The 21,015-nt window shown below is 41.3% G+C and overlaps 1 protein-coding gene across 1 annotated transcript in view; it reads right to left on the bottom strand.

Annotated features, from left to right (window-relative positions):
* CA13 (carbonic anhydrase 13) overlaps positions 1-18,393 on the bottom strand; it is a 31,540-nt gene extending 13,147 nt beyond the window's left edge. Inside the window, exons 1-4 of the mRNA XM_058528962.1 lie at positions 18,222-18,393; positions 14,332-14,529; positions 7,220-7,338; positions 1,218-1,313 (exon numbers count right to left, since the gene is read on the bottom strand). Coding sequence (XP_058384945.1) covers positions 1,218-1,313; positions 7,220-7,338; positions 14,332-14,529; positions 18,222-18,258 — 450 coding nt within the window. The 5' untranslated portion in view covers positions 18,259-18,393. The remainder of the gene's footprint in view (positions 1-1,217; positions 1,314-7,219; positions 7,339-14,331; positions 14,530-18,221) is intronic.
* Between the last annotated feature and the right edge of the window lie 2,622 nt (positions 18,394-21,015).

Here is a 21,015-nt window from a genome sequence, read left to right as displayed (position 1 = left end):
CATCAAAACATTAGAGGAAAACATCTCCGACTTTCAGCCTAAAATGATTTGAGGTCCTGAATCAAGGCAATACACCATCACGAGTAGAATTCTTCAGAAAAACATATGTACCTCATTTCATGATAAGAAGTGTCTTGACTCTACCTGAAGCTTTTACCTTCTTCAGGATTGAAGTATAATTTCTTGCCCCACTTGGAACCCACTGCCACCACCAGACTTGGTGGCTAAAGGAAAGGAGTTGCTGCCATCCTTGCCACTCTCTGCTCTGTCCCACGCTCCCCCAGTCCCAGCTCCTACGACTTAACGGCATCACCCACAGAGTCGGTGGCATAAGAGGAGTGCACACCCTACAGGAATATGGTCACAGTGGGAGTTGAGCGGCCAACCCACCCACAGGTATTACGACAGTGATGCTTGTCTGAGCACATGTGAATATCAGACAAAGGACAACACAATGAAATTAAAAAAAAAAAATGGTCAGTGCATTTAGGAGAACAAACCATTGTGGTAAAACTAGCACTTCAATCAAGAATCAGGAATTTGAACTTCCCTCTGTCTTGTAACTCTAAATATTGTGTAATCAGGAAGAGCCTAGAATAAAGATTTTCTTCTCAGGATCTCACTATTGTTACTTCTGCTGCTACTGTGGCTGTTGTTTCTGCAGCTGTTGCTATTCACCTAAAAACGATCGATGGACAGTAAGAGGAACCATGAGACAATGCTCCTACGGTAGTTCTGGGCCTTTACATAAACCATGAACTAATATATAATGTTCATTTCAAAAGGAGAACATTAAACCTAGAACTAGTTTACTGTTAAAAAATGGTAGACTGTCCGGGGCCGGCCCCGTGGCTTAGCGGTTAAGTGAGCGCGCTCTGCTACTGGCAGCCCGGGTTCGGATCCGGGCACGCACCGACGCACCACTTCTCCGGCCATGCTGAGGCTGCGTCCCACATACAGCAACTAGAAGGATGTGCAGCTATGACATACAACTATCTACTGGGGCTTTGGGGGGGAAAAAAAAGGAGGAGGATTGGCAATAGATGTTAGCTCAGAGCTGGTCTTCCTCAGCAAAAAGAGGAGGATTAGCACGGCTGTTAGCTCAGGGCTGATCTTCCTCACAGAAAAAAAAAAGGGTAGACTGTCTACTCCGTGAGTGAAACTCTTTATCCAACAAGGCTGATTAATGATTTAAAATGAAATTAGGGGATTCTCACCTGTAGAAACACCGCCAAGACAGCTAGTCCATCTGGTTCATGAGCTGCCTCCACAAAGCTGGGGTATTTGTCTGAATTCCAATGGACAACATGGAGCTGCAAGGCAGGGACACAACACCATTCAAATATTATTTTTTAAAACATTCTTAAAAACATAAATGCAAATAAAACATTTATATAGATGTTCTGGTGCTGTGTACTCACATGTATAATATTTTCTTCACAGGAAACTTGGACGCTTCTGTCTACCTTTGTCCAAACGTTAAAGCACAAGAGGTGAAGGACCACGGTCGCTTAGCTGGTCTGCGGTGTACTACGTATTAAGGTCTACACCCCCATTTAGAACGCTCTGGAGCACTCCCTAGCCTGAACAATCTCCAACCGCTGCTCCCAAGCGACTTGGGGCTCCCTCGTGTCTCCCACAGGTGGGACTGCACGTGAACAGCCTGAGATCAGACCCCAGCTGGCGGCAGAGGCCAGCGAAGGAACTGAGGCTCACAGGCGCAGGGAGAGTCAACAGCCTACGTGGTAGGTTTTCAGGGACAATCCTGCTGCTGAGGACAGCACCAGTTGTTCCGGAAACTGCCCGGTCAGATGTTCATCACTGTCGTTTAAGACTTTTTATGGCTCGAAAAGGCAAATTCTCCTTAAGAGTAACTCTTTTAAGCAGTTTTCACACATTTGCTACCGTCTGTAAATATGTTCAGATCCTTCTCTGAGAGCAAGTCTTAATATGGAAAAAGAGGTTTCAGGGACTAGGAACCAGGGATGTCTGAGGAAGAAAATGAGAGGCAGCCGGTGCTACCGAGGTGGGGGGGGAGGACAGAAGGAGAGAGGGAAGGAGTTGGAGGACCTGAAACTCTAGAAAACAGGCTCCACCTACTTCACAACTCTACCCTCAGCAAGTGGCCTTCTGCAAATCCAAACGTGGCCTAAATGTTCCACCATTGTAAACAGTGCAGAACCCCAAACACAGCAACACGTGTGGAAGAGTGTGGAACAGCAATAAGGCAGAAAACCACTCTTGGAGGGACTTCATTCCTAGCTAAGGGAAGGACAAAGTGAGATGGAAGCCAAAAGCAATGGGACACACTCAAATGATATGGCCAAGATGATGAAGACACCATGTTGTCCAAGGACTCTATATGAGAGATGGACTTCAGATAAGACCTCCTTCAAACGAATCCTTTTGGCACCTCAGGGAGGAAATTCTTATGAAAGGTTTCATGCATAAATCACCTTTCTAGCCGACTGTTACAGAGAAAATTTAGTATATTCAAATACACGTTTTTATCCAGCCTTTAAATATAACTTCACATCTTACAGGCAACTAATATGGGGGGATTTCTGGATAAACAAGAATTATCATAAACAGTGAACTATAAAACTATAAACTAGTGCACCACCCACAAACAATCAAAGAAGATTGTGGGATATCCAGACAGAAAGTATAAAAGTGGCTTCTCGTGGTGCCATGTTCTAAGTTGGTATGAGATAGTGGGGGAGGAACAAAACCTGAAAACATTGCATGATTAAACAAAATTCATTTGAGTTAGAGATAGATGACACTCCACTGTAAGGGAGGGGCTGAAAAGAATATTACAGTTATTTCCAATGGCTCTACGTGAATGCACTTGGTAAGAGATGACACCAGAAAGATAGAAAGACGTGGAATGACTTCTTTAGGTTCACAACCACAACTGACTAGAAAATGAATTTGTGATTAAAGAGACATGAATCTGTATCTTCTGCTGGTTAAAAAACAACAACTATTTGAAATATTATGGGAAACTAGAGCAAGAAAAATCCTGTTTTCTAAAGAAGTCCTTCTCTCTCTCACACACCTTGCTTAACTGGCGGCAAAACCTTCAGAGGAAATGATATCATCTTATTAGCATTTGTATTTGAATTAAAACTCAAACAAACACATAGCAAACTCACATTTCCTGACCAACAACATCAGCTACAGTGACTTGAGCTGAATGACAAGAAGTCTTTGCAGCCACTGCAGAAATGGGAATGATGAGACTCTTCTCTATTGGAAAATGATTTCTAAATAGTAGTAGTATTCAATTTTAGTTGTTTTTGTGTGTGTGTGTGAGGAGATCTGCCCTGTGCTAACATCTGCCAATCCTCCTCTTTTTTTGCTGAGGAAGACTGGCCCTGGGCTAACATCCGTGCCCATCTTCCTCCACTTTATACGGGATGCCACCACAGCATGGCTTGCCAAGCAATGCGTCGGTGTGCGCCTGGGATGCGAACGGGCGAACCCTGGGCCACCACAGCGGAACGCGCGCACTTAACCGCTTGCGCCACCAGGCCAGCCCCTCAATTTTAGTATTTTTAAACTGCATACTATTGGTATGTAAAATAAGCTCAGTATGCCAAAAATCACCATTAATGTTGAAATCATAGTTTACTACCAATTACATATTTAATATGCTTATTGTATATTCTTCATAAACTGTAATCAGATAAAGTCCCAAATACGAGTGGACGATTAGCCTACTTTTTGTAGATGCATAACTCTTGGGATAAAGTTTTTCATGATTTAGATCACTTTAATCTGTCTCTGTAATGTCACAAATCATCAGATTAGGCCCCAAATTAAGTTTTCATATGTTACAGCTTTAAATGCTTTTTTTCCTTTCTTTTCTTTTTATTTTTTAAGAGGATACAACTTGATGATGGTCATGAAGTTAGGTACAAAAGTGGCTGGAAAAACTAATTAACACTTTAGAATCATTTCTACGGCTGAGCACAAAGGGATTCTTTTGAACCTGAAGCCAAATACAAGTGGCTCCCAAATACCTCATCTCCAGCCCCGACCTCTTCTTCAAATCCAGGTTTGTATCCAGCGGCTTCCTTGAATATGAGCCTAGAAGATCTAACAGGCATCTCAAATTTAACACGTCCAAAACAGAAAGTTAATTCCTCTCTGCAACCTGCTCTTCCCTGGACTTCCCCCTCTCAGTAAATGGCAGAACCATCTTCGCGGTTGCTCAAGACAAAATCTTAGGAGTGTCTCTAGTTTCTCTTTTTCCTTCCTTAAATCTTGACGTCCTTTTGATTGGCAAGTCCCACTGATTTCACCACCCAAACTATCATGGATCTGCCTAGCTCTCTTCACCTCCACCACCCACATAGTCCAAATTACCATCATCGCTCATGTGAACTGCTCCATGACCTTCTAATTTGTCTCCCTGCTTCAACATTTGCCAACCTCTTCTCCACAAAGCAGCTAGTTATATTTTACAAAATATAAAGCAGAACAGGTCATTCTCCTGTTGAAAACCTTCCATTGTCTTGTCCCGTTACGTCAAGGATAAACTCCACACTGCTCACCAAGCACCACAAAGCCTGACAAAGTGGTGTGGCCCCTGCCTGCCTCTCTAGGGCATGGCCTATAACTTCTCCTCTACCATTAATTCCAATCCTAGAAGCCAACATCTTCCTCTTCTTGAACATGCCAACCTCCATGCTGCCTGACCATTTGTACTTGCTGTTCCCACTTACTGGAAAGCTCTCTCCAGATTCTCTCACAGTGCTTCTTCTGGTCATTCAGTCTCAATTCACGTATCATGTCAAAGAGGTCTTTCCTAACCCCTCACTCGACTAGATCCCATGGTATCGTTCCTATCAGAGAACCCACCACATTCCATTTATTTACGCGTTTGTTTACCTCTAACCCCCACTAATCTGAGCTCTGACCCAGACTTCCTCTTTCTCCATCAGCATTTCCTATCTCAAACCACAAACACTAACTTCACCTCTCCTCACTCTCAAACTCAGTCAATCAACAAACCCCACAGCAGCCGCACTTCCAGCCAGTCCTCCAATTGCACTATCATCTATTGCTCTTAACAGATTTTAAAATAGCATACATCTATAATATTCTAAAAATGCAAATATGATCACTTCCCACTCAAAGCCAGTCAGTGATGTTCCATGGCATTTAGTGCAAAGTTCACAATCCTCACCGTGACTTACCCTAGTGAGATCAGGCCCCTCCAGCCTCTCCAACTTTCCCTCTGACGACCCTCCCCTTTGTTCTCCATGCTCCGACCACACTGGCCATTCTGTTCTGCAAATATGTGATGCACTTTCCTGTCCCAAGTCCTCGCACATAATTCCATGCAGGTGTCTCTCCCCTTTGCCTGGCTCACTCCTGCTCATCCTTCAGGTTTCGGGTTAAAAGTCTCTTCTACAGGGAAGCATCCCCCGACCCATCCCTCCTTCTTCCCATCACTTCCTTCAGGATGAGCATAAGTAAGCTGGGTAAAGACTGGGGACATGGCAGGATCTCAATGAATTCTTAGAGTGAATGAATGAATGTATGAACAAATGAAATAAGAAACAGCCTTAAATATCTATTACAGAATAGTATGAAATTCCAATCAAAGCTTTATCCACTTCAAGAAGGAAAGTCTACAAAGATGGCCCTTGCTCTGCAGGTAGGACTCGGAGCCTCTGATGAATTTCAGGATGTGAGAGCCCTTTTCAGGAAACCACTTGCCAACTCAGAGTAAATCCCTCTGAGAGAACAAGAGTACACTCTCAAGTTTATGAGAGTAGAAGGTGTAACCACAAAGCAATGTGACCAATTTTCCCCAGTTGCTTAGGAAAATTACTGCAGTGATCCAAAGCCAGCTCTTAATCCCCACAAAGCTTTCGAGATTGAGAACATGTTAAGTTTAGAACACAAAACTTTAGAAAGCAAACTTGAGGACTATTCAGATTATATAAACTGAGACACCATACAGATTTAGGAGTTCCACTTTCTACAGCTCGGCATCTTTTGTCCACTGCCGTGGGACACTTTGGATGTACATTTTCTTCCTCCACCCTCAGGACAGAGTGGGTCCTGTGCTCTAAGCACTTGGCCTCCAACAAAAGTGCTTTAGTAGGGAAAATGGACATTTTGGCTGATAGCCTCAAAGAGCAGATGTATGTGTTAATGGAAGACTAAAACTGAAAAGAAGTCCCCTTTGCTGGATTTCTCTCAACAACAGGGCTATAAAGGAGTGTCTGAGCTCCACAGCTCAGTAACCACGAGAAAACAAAGAAAAACTACTTGTCTGGTAACATTGCTCTGTCTTGCCTAGACGACCTACAAGCCAAATTATTTTCACTTAAATAGTTTTGGTTGAGTCACACAATAATTCACTTTCTTCTCGTGGTAAAGTTGGGTGTGAGCAATATTCAATTGTATTAAAACTTGAGAAGTATGTCCTTTAACCAGTGGATTAGAAAAAGTAGAGTATTATTAATGAATATAATTATAAGGAAAGGCGTAACTTCCCAATCAAAAAGAAACAAGTCAGTGAATGCTTTATTGTGTTATGCTTTACCAATGCCCTGAATGATCAACCGAGATTCCATTCTATACCTGTAGTTGTAGAGGTAATGTAGAGTTTAGGAGAGTTTGTGTCTTTATTTATTTATTTTTTTCCTAAGAGGAACTTTGCCATTTACCATCACCTCTATAGTATGGGCTTTAGATGATATTAGTACAGTACGTATATATCTGTGTCTGGACCAAATATGAACACAGTTGGACCTAAAACAAATGTTTCTTTCTCTCCCTTCTCACCAGCCTTTCAGAAAACACAACAGATAATGTAGAAAGAGTTTGTAATTCGGTATCAGACAGACTTGGGTTTCAACCCATATCAACTGCTTCCCAGCTGGATAAGTTATTCATTCTCTTCAAGTCTCCAGTTTACTCATGTCTAAAATAGGCACAATAACCCTATTATTAAGCTCTAATAATAGACAGATAGATAGCTCTAAGCTCTCAGAGTCAGTTTAGGGCTCAGAAGGGCTACATTTGCAGCTCTCATATTGATAAACTCTCATCCTGATGGAATAAAGCAAATTCAGACACTGAGACACCTAACTGGCTTTGGATCTGTTTGAGGTCAAGAAAGTTGTGCTCTGTGCCCCTTAAATCCCACCACATAGGAAAACTCCGAATCATGCACATATGTCTGACGGCTTACCTCTGCGGCATACCTCACTCCGTCCACCACGTGTTCAGAGCCATGATCATCAGCGGACCCCCAGTGAAGATGAAACTGTCGTAACCTGTAGCTTCCAGTGAGAGGACCCCCACGCAGAACTAAACATCAATACATTTTAAATTGTTAGCAAGAAATGAATATTTACACATGCTGCCACACCCCACAACATCTCCCTAATTACTAAACATATCCATGTGTTCCAAGAAATTTTTTGCAAATGTTTCACTCAGTTTGCTAACAGGAACACAACTTTTAGGTATATGAGGAGTGAAAAAAAACATTTTAAAAGGTTAGAGAGTCCACAGTACCCGTTTTTATGGAACATCTGGGAAATCACACCAGACACACTGGTTAGAAAGTCAAAGAAATTAGGAGTTCTTAAAGGTTAGGAATTGCTCTGTTTAATGGAGGATGTCAGCCTCTGTCAATAAGGAATTAATATGCAAGAGGTCCATCTTGAACTTGGTCGAGCAGTCTAGCATTATGGTTAGAAAATAGGCTTCAGCATTTAGAAGACCCGGGCTCACGCTCTCTTTACAAACTGTACCATCTTGCACAAACTCTTTAACTTGGAAACTTCACCTTTCATGTCTATGCCCTCAAGATAGTAAATTCCTAACACTGTTGTGAAAACAGAAGAAGAATTGAACACAAAACACTTATCACTGCCTGGCATACAGTCAGCATGCTGGATGTGTTAGCTATTATTATTACTACTTCATTGTTGTTATTATTACTACAAATACTGGCAAAGTAAGCCCATCTTCTGTACTTCAGTTCTATCTGGGGAAATGTGAAATACAGGACAAAATTAACTCTTTTTAAAAAATCCGTCATATCTTGGTCACCTTGGCAGAGAATGTTGTAGTACTTTGCCTCAAATATGATTGCTAAAAAGATGGCAATACAGTCTAAAGCATACAGAAAAGCTTCTTAATAGAAAACATAGTCCTAAAGTGTCTCGTCCCAATTAATCTTTATTGGGCATGCATAGAAGATATGAGAGGATAAGGAAGTGTTGGATGGTGAATACACCAAACGCATTACTAAACTCCCATCAACATCCAATAAGATTAAGTGTTAGATTGGCGAGGTGCAGCCTTAACAATAGTTTCATTTAAATTACCCACCTCTTCAGAGATTATATGTAAATATACATGCATGTATATGCTATATATATGTCTCGAAATTTGTCAAGAATGATCCGACTTACATAAGAAGCAAAAGATGTTCAGAGGTATCAATGCAGTTTTCTAGAAACAGCGAGAAATAAAAGGAAAAGATAATACATTTGCCTAAGGCACACCCCTCTTTGAGCTACACTGTAGAAGGAACGATCCAGACTGCTGTCTGTATTGACCAGTACATCCGAACTCATTTCTCACCTACTGAGTTTGACTCAGCTGAAGTTGAACATCCATGATAAAGAGCTGGGGTAGTGGCTGGAATCAGCAGACCTGGGAACGGTTCTGGCTCAGCTACTAAATTGCATGATCTTTCAAAACTGCCTTAAGCCTCCATGTGCTTCAGCTTGTTATATTTGTGTTTGTTTGTCTATTTTTAATTAGGAGATTGGACTAGGTGCTCCTTATCTTGTAAAATTCTCAAAACTGCCAATAGAAAAAAATTGTAAACATATGTAATAAAATTTTTTTGGAAGGCTGAATGGTTGGGGCTTCCTTTAGATTCATGTCGATCCAGATTTCTTTACGATAGCTATTTTCAAAGCCCATGAAAAGTAAAAGAGAAGAGAGAACCACTTACTTCAGACTCTAGGGCTCACTCTTCTGTTACAAACAGAATAATTTTACTGTTTCTTCTCCCAGCAGACAACGTTCGTGAGGGCAGAGACTCTGTCTGCTTGGGTCCCTGCTGTACCCATAACTTAGCATGGTACCCATCACAGAAGAGATGCACGATAGATAAATATTTGATGAATGAATGAATAAAATATTTGATTTGTCTTGAAACAAACAGTTTCAAAGATGACTCACAGATAAATTAATTCAAAAGACACATTTCCCATGGGCCGGCGGTGGGTTTGCAAGTTCCATTTCAGCGGCCCAGGGTTCGCTGGTTGGGATCCCATGCCAACACCTACTCACCGCTCACCAAGCCTTGCTGAGGTGGTGTCCCACATGGAAGAGCTACAACTCTACAACTGTGATACACAACTATGTACTGGGGCTTTGGGGAGAAAAAAGAAAAAAAGAGGAAGATTGGCAACAGACGTTAGCATAGGGCCACTCTTTCTCAAAAAAAAAAAACCCTATATCATTAAAAATAAATTTAAAAAAAAGAGACACATTTCCCTAGGTGACTCCATCCAGATTGGATGCAGTGGTATTCCAAATGAAAAGAAACCAGTAACTCCACTGTCCTGTTTTTCTTGCTGTTGCATAACAGCCATAAACAGAACCATAAAGTCATTCCTTCAGAGATACAAAGCAGATTAGAGAGCTTGAGTAATCAATGTGGAACTGACTTTGGGAGAAGTTGCAACCAAGCCGGCTCAGGAGAAAGAAAGTGACACCAAAAGCACACATCGTTAGGGAAACGTCCCAGAATAAGGCTAGAGCTCTAGAAAGCCTGCTCTGAACCCAGGATTTAAAGCCAGATTAGCACAGCTCTGCACATCCGGACTCCACATGTGAGTGTTTCAACTGAAATATCCAAACTGGGACTACGAACAGCGAATGTCTAATTGTGGAGACCATTCTCTTGGAGCAGCACTCTTCCACAGAAACACAGGGTGGGAAAAAGTGAGTCAAGTATCAAGGCTAATTATCACTGACCTTGATATAGTACACAATAAAACAGCCAAACTATGGTGTAACATGAAAAAGAGCAAACAAAAATTATTTGTAATGAGAATGATTCAGTGTTTTCAAGTGTGAAATTGTTCATCTTACTTTCTACCTAGATGAGTAAAGAAATATTATAATCTCCATCCTATGTCTGAAAGCGAGTAATCATTCCTCCAAAATCCCACTTGGCATACATATATATAGTCCATTTATCCTTTCACTAAGAATTTTGTTAAAAACCTATTCCAAATAATACACTCATATAAGAGGTCTTTAGAGATTAAGAAACCAGAGTAAAATGCCATAAAAGTTTAGGAAAAATTTACTATCTTAGTAAAAGAGTCTTTGTCATTTGTTATATACTCAAAGACCAACAAAGCTGTGAAACTAGAAATGTATGTGTTCCTCTATTGAATTGGACTTTTTAAAATTGTTAGTAATTTGCTAATCCTACTCATTTTCTGAAACTATAATGTAGTCGGCTGCCTTGAATGATAAGCAAAGCTGGCAACAAAATCAGAAAAAAAAATTAATTTAAAAATCAACACCTTTGTCCATGCATTTACTGTCTATCCCAGTAGGATACGAACTCCTTTAAGGCAGAAACTGTCTTGTTCCGCTGTACCTCCAGTGCCTAGGACAGTGCCTGGACCAGTAAATGTTACTAATATAAAATAAGAAAGAGACCTCGCCTGTAGAAGCACTCCTCCACAAGCTTCAGTTTGTGAGGCTGCTACTGAAGTGACCTGGGAATCGCTAAAGAGCACATTCTTAGGACTAGCGAATGTAACGAAAGTCAGCCTAGTCACTGTATGGTGAACTGCTCTCTGAAGGAGAGCTAAATGAACAGCACATCTGTGTTTTGCTTGAAATCTAGGAAAACAGGAACCAAAGAGCACACATCTACCAGGATTATAAATGAGACAGAGACCAAAGACATGGACGTTCCCAGTCACTGGGGCCTGAATTCTTTATGAAGCCAAGACAGCCTTCACCAAGTCTGGCTTCTTTTGCCCCGAGCATGTGCACACCAAGGTACTCTCTGATCTGTCGTTCATTCAACAATTCTTATGAGCTTGCTAGGGGCCAGCAACTGTGTTCAATGCTAAGTATGCAGTGATGAGCAAGGTCATCCCCATCCTCAAGGAACTTACAGTCTTATGAAGGAAAAATAATTACAACAAAGTTTTATAATACATAATTGTCACAGATTACCAGTTCAGTTTCCCGGAGGTCTTGGCTCCTGGGGGAAATTTCACTCAACTAAGGTATCCTTCACCCATATCTTTTTCTGTTTTTTCTTTTTTAATATATAATTTAAGATCTTGTGAATTTGGCTGACTTTGGGTAGTTACCTAGAACTGGATAACTAGAACTAGATAACTAGATTGTAACTGGGAAATTGATAATTTCTAGAGATGAAAATTAAAGAATAATCACTCAATCCATCAAGTCACTGGTATTCCTAGGAGGCCTTTCTTAGCAAGAAACCAGCTTCCTTCTTTTTGATATCTTTTTAAGATTTCAGCACAACATATCTCATCCACAGAAAGGACACAAACCATTATTATTTATTTATGTTTTACTATTGTTATTATTAGTTGTTATTAATAGTTATTGAGTGCTTACTATATGCCAGCAACTATCTTATTTATTAAAATATAAAAATTAGTACCACAGCCTTTAAAAACTAAATGCTCAAACAATGAATAATCCACCAACGTTTGAACTACTTAGGTGTCAAATAGTAAATATTAACTGATTTCTGGTAGTATGTAATTTTATTGACTTAACCTATGTATAATAATGCATTTTGTACCCTAATGCCATTTCACGGTATTTTCCATGTCCTCTAAGAAACATCATACCAAAAAAATGTTTTTACCTTAAACACACATTTATTGAGTACCTACTGTGTGCCAGGCACCATGGTAGGTAGATGAGTAAGACATAAGTGTTGCCCACAGAGAGCCTTTAGCTCAGTGGAAAGAGAACCAACTGGCAATTGCAATAGTGTGGGAAGTTCTGTGATAGCACAAGCCTGGGATGCTACATGAGGGTGGGGGTGGCTAGTCGGGTGGGGTTCCCAGAGAGGTGAGACCCTGTCTGAGTCCAGAAAGACCAGCGGCTAGGAGGAGAACGCCCTCATCTTTCCTCATCAGATGACTATTTCTCCTTTACTATAGCCAATAGGAATTCTTCCTCAAGCATTTCACACCCACCTGCCCATTTTGAAAGGACTATTAAAATTCTGAAGGTGGCTCCCCACCGTTTAACCATGGAGTATGCAGCTGCCTGGCCAAACAAGCCCTCCAGGGACCATGAGGAAGGTTTCACGCCTGTGGTTTGTTGAAGAGTGGGATTCAGAGTTAATTTTGGTAAGAATGTCTTCTTTACAAAATGGAAACTGTATTATTCAAGTTGAAGTGGTTTGCTGCAGAAAGTATCTTTGTGTTTTTATAGTCTGCCAAAGAAAAAGAAAAATCAGCAACAACTTACTATGTGTAACTATAGTGGTTTATACTTTTTAATTGATTTGATCCCCCAAATCACCATGAAACATTCTCTTTTCGTTTATCTTGAGGAAAAAGAATCAGAATTATGTCCCATATTTATGTAGCTTCTGTCTTGGAGGGGTACAAAGTTCTTTATGGACATTTTCAATTAACTCTGGTAATTTCATTTGATCCAGATAGGAATGAACTCTTCATTTATGGGAGAGGGCACACACTACTCATCCAGACAAATGTCAAATCTGGAAACACAAACTGATCCCACTGGTTAACCTGACATGGAGGGAAAATGAGAGAGAGAGAGAGAGAGAGACAGAGAAGGGGGAAGGGAGGGAGGGAGAAAGAGAGAAAGACCTGGATCATCATAGAGCATATTAGAGTAGGAATTATGACTATGGGTGCCTACATTTATTAAGAAAAAACAAAGTTTTAGGTGAATATATCTAATCATTTCTTATTCTAAAACTAGGAATGTAGCCTCATCTTTTCACATTTGAGATACAAACAGTATCAAACTACGATTATGAGTGGAATAAATTTTGTACTTAGAAGCTTTGGAAGACTTTTCCAATGCACCCATTACATCAACCATATCTATTAACATAGATTCACAAAACTGAGGGCTTGAGGGAAAGTCAGTTGAATATATACAAAAAGTGAGGTCTCTCCTCCCCCAAAATGGTGAAAATACTATATGTTAATCTTTCTTTATGCAATTTTTTTCACAATGCTCTGATGAAAATGTATCACTTTTATGAATTTGACAAATATGAGGAAAAAAATTTATGGGCTTATAGTATTTGTTTTTTTGGTGAGGAAGATTGCCCCTGAGTTAACATCTGTGCCAAACTTCCTCCTCTAGTTTGTATGTGGATCACCACCACAGCACAGCTTGATGAGCGGTGTGTAGGTCTGCGTCCGGGATCCGAACCTGCAAATCCTGGGCCGCCGAAGCGGAGTACTCGAGCTTAACCACTACGCCACGGAGCTGGCCCCGGGCTTATGATTTTTGCTAACAATATAGCATTACATAAATACAGAAAGCTTAATGAATAAGTGAAAACTGTCTTCCAATTAAGGATTTTTTATTTTTTATTTTTTTTATTATTATTTATTTATTTATTTTCCCCCCAAAGCCCCAGTAGATAGTTGTACGTCATAGTTGCACATCCTTCTAGTTGCTGTATGTGGGATGCGGCCTCAGCATGGCCGGAGAAGCGGTGCGTCGGTGCGCGCCCGGGATCCGAACCTGGGCCGCCAGCAGCGGAGCACCCGCACTCAACCGCTAAGCCACGGGGCCGGCCCAGGATTTTTTTAATTTAACTATATTTATCATTAATAGAGCAAATACAGAATCATCCTAATATTAAACTAAAAGTAAAAATAATTTCTCAGAAGCCTTAAAGTGTTCCAAAATATGATTCTTTCTAATCTTCTCTTTCATCTCACTTTTAAACTTGATACCACCTATTCCTTGGGCAGTAGGCATGCTTGAACAAGGATTAAATGTTCATTTAAAAGAAATGCTCTTCTCTACTTCATTTTGTTAATAAAATAACAAATATTAAAATTTTATTCGGTTGGTCCATTATTTATTGACAGTATGAAAGACACTATCCCATGAACTAATCAAACAAAACTTTTACTACAAGTTCTAGCAAAGTCCTAATAAGGAACATGCAATGCACAGGTGTTTCCAATATGACAGACAAGAAAGTGCAGTCCAATCATCCAAGCCCCTCACCTCCCACCAAAAAAAGAAGTAGCCAACCTGATTTGTCCTCTGTGTCATCAAAGCCAACGCTGAAGGAATGGCCACTATTACTGATGATTTTAGCTGAGCTCGGGTCATACTTGATAGTAAGGGGTCGGAGAGTAGAGTCGTATTTCACTTCTTTGGTTTTAATCTCAATCGGAGATTGCTGATCTCCATCAGCAATAGGGAAAAGTTCATTCCAATGAATAGGACCTTAAACATACAGGACCAAAAGAAAAGGACTAAATAAGTTATTTCATTCAACAAATATTTGTTGAGTGCAATGCACTGTGCTTGAGATTGATGGAAAAACAAAGATTAATAAAATAAGGTCTTCATCCTCGGGACCCTAGCATCTAATCATTTTTTTTTACAAGACTAGTTACTTTTATTATAGGTATGGAAACCTCTCGGTTTGCCTTAATTCATGTTCAGAATTAAACTAATCCTTGTAGACAAAAGAGCATGTAAGTTTCATAAAGTACTTTCCAAAGGTATCCTTCTACCAAACTAAAAACAACAGCACAATTCATGATTGAAAACAGTGAGATTCAGTCTCAGCTCCAAGAACGAGCCATGCTGGCTCCAGAGGTTAACAAGTCTAAGGGCTGACAGAATTAATGGACCTGAGAAAGCTATGTAGAGAAGAAAGGCTGTATTTCTTAAAGACGCTATCCCTACTTCTTTCTTCGATCACCCACTGGTATCTTCAGGTGTCATCCAGTCCTCAATTCAATTCCCTGTGATGTGCAACAAGCATACTAAAGAAATATATAAATTTTTCACATAGGGTAATCCAAATAAAATGGCTGCACCATGTCAGGAAATGTAATATTGTTGATTATCTGCAATGCAGTCAAGTAACAATTTCTTTCTTTCCGCATTTCAGAAGGTCCTTCTGTGTTTATTTTGCCACTGCTACATTTGAATTCCAACACAAGGGACAATTGTCATCCTGATCCTCTATTCAAGAAACTAAAATCGCATCAAGTTCCCAAACCAGACGCATGTTTGGTAAACTGATGTGAGCCAAAAAGCTGGCGATTCCCTTGTCTACTCTCTTCATTTCTCTGGGAGGCTCTATTCAAGTTCTGCCTCTCAAAATCCACAGCAGGGTTGCAACTTCAGGTAAGCTCCAAGCCGCTCTACAGACATGAGCCCCTTCATAGGTCGGAGGCTCTTATTATCTCCTCTCCCCTGCCGGCCATTTACGCAGCTGCCACCAGGTAAGCAGAGCCTGGGGCTACTGACTAAGCTTTTCCCTACTTCACTAACCAACTAACTAGATTTCTCCAAAACTCAAGTACTTATTAAAAGGATACGGTATGACAATGAATTAAGCATTTGTTACTGACAACAGCAAATATTTTTAAAAGGTAAGATTTAGAACGAAATTTTAAGAAATGCAAATATACCACAATAATCAACAGCTTCAATCTCTGAATCTAATGCTGCTCATTACTCTTGATTTTGGCAAAGGGGAAGGCATAAATTCTTTCCTCCCCATAGGCTTCAGGTACAAAAAGTCACAGCATGAATACATAATCGTACACATAACTTAAAAGCTGTTCTGCCTTGAATCGACTTCAAAGCAACTTGAACATCAAAAGGCTTGCTTACAAATTATTACAGCAAAGGCATTACATTTCCTTATTCATTAACTACTCTCATTTGCCTTTCTCTTTCTATATACAATCTAGTCCTTTTTTTTTACATGAAAAAAGTTTTCTATTTCACTGCCACCAAGTATGACTTAACCTAAAGAGAATTCGATTTCAAATATGCAATGCAAGTGTTACGACATGTTGTTGACGTTTTTCCAATGGGAAAAGAGTTTCTTTCTCCTCCTAATTCCTTTACTCTCCTGTGTCCAGTCCTTTATAACCAGAACTATTTGCAAAAGCAGAGGCAAACCAAAATAAAATAGAAATAATACCACTTTGCATCAATTACTCAATGTTATCTATTAACCAGTATGGTAGGTTCATTTCCCCGCCTCTTTTTAAAATTTTCCAAAACATCCAACTTTAAACCCATTTAAACGTAGTTCTTAAGTAGAGATAGATGGTGGTTCTTCCATTGATTCAGGAACTTTTGGATATCCATAGTAATATGTAGTTTTCAAAGACTGTCAAATTTCCTAAATTAAACCAATAAAACTATCAAAGTTTAGTGGAAGAAGTAATAAGTTGTTTGTGAAGATGGTACCCCCTTCCAATACCTCATCTCTTGATGTTCCATTTTAGCATTGCTACTATTCCCAGTTTAAGATTCCTTTTATCTGCTCATTCACTGCTTTTGCCAGTCTAAATAGAAAACGAGTAATAAAACTTGTCCAGTCAGGTTACAAAACATTTCCAATAGGATTTTGCCAAGGTTTATCTACTTAAAGGTGTGGTCCTCAGAAAGCTATTGCGTCTAAAAGAAGGGAATGTCCCTACAATTCTCAGCAGAAATACAAAATCGCTCCTTGTTAATTGCTTTTCTAAGATGGATTTTTAAAATTTCTGAAGATAAGCTTCATTGGAGCCAATACTTTCTAACACATTAAAGGGTAATCAATACTCATTGATTGAAAATACCCTTCTTCCTAACCATAATGAAGGCACTGCTGACACCCAGTAACTATCAAATAACTACCAAAAATTATTCCAGGAGAGAGGGAAATTAAAAGAAATTTGTTCGTGGATTTTTTTTTCCCGAACATAAATTGGAAATTAGCAAAATGTAAGATTATAATTATAGTCTCAGTCAAAAAGAAATCCACCTAAATTATACCTTTCATTATTAAAGTTCTAAATTTTACCAACTGCGATTTTTAAACTGGCAGGTTAATCATAACCTCAAAAAGGCTACAATGAGAAATGAAACTTTTCTGTCTGTTTGTAAAAGTAAACTTTCTATAAAATTCGACCATGTAGTACTGTTCAATAATAGGCATGTTAATCCAAGGAAAATATTACTATTATTATTTTGATTTTGACAGTGATTCACTGTAAGGCTTTCTTGGTGTCCTTTTGCAGTTATTTTAAATAATCAGTTCAGTTTAATGCGAAAATCAGAAAAATGGTTTACTTTTGATAGTTTAGCATATGCAAGAATAAAAGTATACATCTTATTATTACTATCATTCCTGAATACATTTTTACCAATGTGTTAAAATTTCAATAATCCTTTGCTAACCCTCAACCTCTGCAAGGATGAGTGTGGAAGGAGAGGGAGAAAGAGTGAAGTGGCCCGAAATATAACTTCATTTCCCAGGAAGAACCTGAAGTCTCACTAAAGCAGGAGCCCCAGTGAACCAGCTGCAAATCGCTGCGGGAATTTTACAGTAACAGCTATGAAGAAATTGGCAGTACTCTGGCTGCCAAGAAGACAACTTCAATCTTCATTGTTGCAATTCAAGGTATTCAAGTTTCTTAAATATGTTTTCAAATATTTTCCATGATTTGTTGCCCCTAAGTGAATAATGAGCTTAAAAGGCTGAACTTGTCCTCAATTCCTTAAACTGTGTCATCGGACTTCTAATCTCGGTGCCCTTCATTGACAAGCAGTGATTACTAGGAAAGGTCCTGGGCTTTTCAAATGAAAGCGAACGGACACAGGTGAAGATTTCGGGGTCTGGGGCATCTTTGCAGGGCCAACCCACGCCAGCTCTCACCCCACTATCAGCTGAGCCCTCCCAAACCCGCTTTCCCTGTCTACACTGCACTGAGCCGTCCCTCCGCTTCCTGCACCGGGCTCCGGGAGCGCGCTGGTTTAAAGAGGAAGCGGAAAGCTTCTCCAGGCGCGGGACCAGCGGTGTGGTCGGCCGGCCGGGCATCGGGCCCCCCCCACCCGGCTCCACCCCGTACGCCCCCATCCCCGCCTCGCGCCGGAGCCCCCTCCAGCCAGCAGGCGCTCACCGTTGTGCTCGCCGTATCCCCAGCTGAGCGCGGACATGGTCCCTCGGGCGGCAGGCAGAGGAGGACGTGGCCGGGCAGCCAGAGGAGCGAGGGAGCCCGAGCGCGGGCGGCGGTGGCGCCCAGGGCGGGGACAGAAGTGGCAGCCCCGGCTGCCCGGCCGGGGCGCTCTGGCCTCGTCCGCCAGGGGGCGGCGGCGGGCGGGGGGCGCGCGAGGAGGGCGCGGGGCGGGCGGAGCTGAGTCCCGGCGCGCCCGGCCCTCGCGCGCCCGGTTTGAACTCCGGGAGAGAGATTGGGCTTGACCCAGAGGCGGGAAGGGAGGAGGGAACGAAAGAGAGAAGTTTCCAGGGGGGTTTCCTGCCTTCTGAGAAGCAGTCACCCTGGAGAGGAGAGTGTCGCCTAGAGGGCTGTCCCGGGAGTAAATGAGTCACTGGGGCTGCAGCCGCCTGGCTGGGAGTGTGGAAATGTGGAGAGGCCTGTGCTGCCAGCGGTGGTGGTGATTACAAATACAGACCAATGATGACGATGGAAATAGCCACACAAAATCATTTCGCTGGTATTTATTAAGGGCTTACCAAGGACCAGGGTCTTAGCTAAGAGGTTTACCCACATTTTTCCATTAGATCCTCACAACGTTCCTTTGAAGAAGATACTATAAGTGCCCCAGTGTTGGGAGGAGAGGAAATGAGGCTTAAGAGAAGCTAAGTAACCGCCCCAGGTCACCCAGCTAAGAGGGGCAGGAGGTCCCTCTCCAAGAGGAATGCAAATCTCAGAGATCTCTGCCAGAGGCCAACTCCACGGCCTGTTCATCCTGGTCACTTCCTCTGCCTCTCACCCTCTGCAGGCCTGTGGTCTGGGGACTGAGGGAACCAAACTCGGTTATTGATACTTGGTCCCGAAGTTCTGCTGTCTTTTTGACCCTGCAGGGAGGAGGGTGTTCAGGCCCTTTTCCTGGCGGCATGGAAGGCTTGCTGCCCTAGGACTGAAGGCTGAACTGACCGCAGAACCTTGAATTTCTGTCTTGGAGTAGTAGGTGTTCTGGGCTGCCTAGGACTGAAGGCTGAACTGACTTGAATTTCTGTCTTGGAGTAGGAGGTGTTCTGGGCTCCAAGTGAGAAATAGAACTGTTTGACTCCCCAGGATTATAATTACTGTCCCAGCTGCCTAAGGGTGTGAGTTGGGTCAATTTGAAATTTCCAGTTGAGCTGTGTAATGACAAAGTAATGCAAAGAGCTTCTTAATGGGCATGAGCCTTCCGTAAAAGACGTAAGTGTAGCTGTTTAAATATCATCTTTCATTTTCTCTTGCCATCCACACGGCAGCTGCAGAATGTGGTAATTGCAAGTCCCAGGAGGTACCTCTTTTCGTAACCACTGCATTGTTTAGGGACTGCTAAATAAAGATCGATTTGAACTATTCTTCTTTAGACCTGAACTAAATACCCCATAGTTCACCCTGTACCTCCTTCTGCTTCTGTAGTTCTTAATGAGGTTGGACTACAACAGGAGAAAAAGGTTTTCATACAGCATTAAATACAGTAAAAATCATGCTCCTCTTGCATCTAGGAGAAAGATGCAAGATGCCATATTCTCTGGCACAATAGGGTTCATTTATGGCAATATAATAGGAGCCAAACTTTTAAGAGTAAGGTCTGATCTATATTCACTTTCATCACAAAAGACAATAATTATCCAAAATATACAAAAAACTCTTAAAACTCAACAAGTAGAAAACAACCTGATTGAAAAATGAGCCAAAGATCTTACCAGACACCTCACTAAAGAAGATATACAGATTGCAAATAAGTGTATAAAACATGCTCCACATCAAATGTCCTCAGGGAAATGCAAATTAAGGCAACAATGAGATACCACTACACACCTATTAGACCTGGTGAAAATCCAGAATACTGACAACACCAAATGCTGGCGAGGCTGTGGAGCAACAGGGATTCTCATCATTGCTGGTAGGAATGCAAAATGGTGCAGACACTTTAGAAGACAGTTTGGCAGTGTCTTACCAAACTAAACCTACGCTTACCATATGATCCAGCTATGATACACTACTTGGTATCGTCAACTTGAAAAGCAAATTCATCAGTTATTTTACCCTCAAAATGAGTTTATTTGGGAATAGCCAAAAGAATTGCAACTCAGGATGTGCATGGTATGGCAAACCATAGGCAAATCCAGAGAAGAAAGGGAGTTGCTTTTATAGAAGAAATGGGAGGAGTGGGAAGGGGCTGTTCTAAATGAAAGTCCATTGCGGGAAAGCAACAGTTTGGGGCCACAATGTCTTCTCATGGGCTGAGCTGTGGTGTTTCTCATTGGCTGGGCTGTTGCTGGGTGGAGTGAGAAACCTTCCTTCAGTAGTAAAGTAGTTGAACTTCCTGTCAGAGATGCAAGGATAGATCTCTTCCTGTTCTGAGTAATTGGTGATGTGTGATAGGGTGTGAGAGCTCCCCCTGCAGGCCTTCCCAACTCCAATTTAGTTAAGGTTTCTTTGATTAATTTTCTTATGCCCTCCACCTTTTTTTTTTTTTTTGGTGAGGAAGATTGGCCCTGAGCTAACATCTGTTGCCAATCTTCCTCTTTTTGCTTGAGGAAGATTGTCCCTGAGCTAACATGGGTGCCCATCTTCCTCTACTTTATATGGGATGCCACCACAGCATGGCTTGATAAGGAGTGCATCAGTCCTTGCCCAGGATCTAAACCCATGAACCCTGGGCCACTGATGTGGAGCATGCAAACTTAACCACTACACCACCAGGCCAGCCCCTACATTTTTCCCTTTTGAT

Source organism: Diceros bicornis, chromosome 33 (assembly GCF_020826845.1).
Source record: "Diceros bicornis minor isolate mBicDic1 chromosome 33, mDicBic1.mat.cur, whole genome shotgun sequence".
NCBI lineage: Eukaryota > Metazoa > Chordata > Mammalia > Perissodactyla > Rhinocerotidae > Diceros > Diceros bicornis.
Note: the sequence above shows the minus strand (reverse complement) of the source record. Positions and strands in the feature narration are given on the sequence as shown.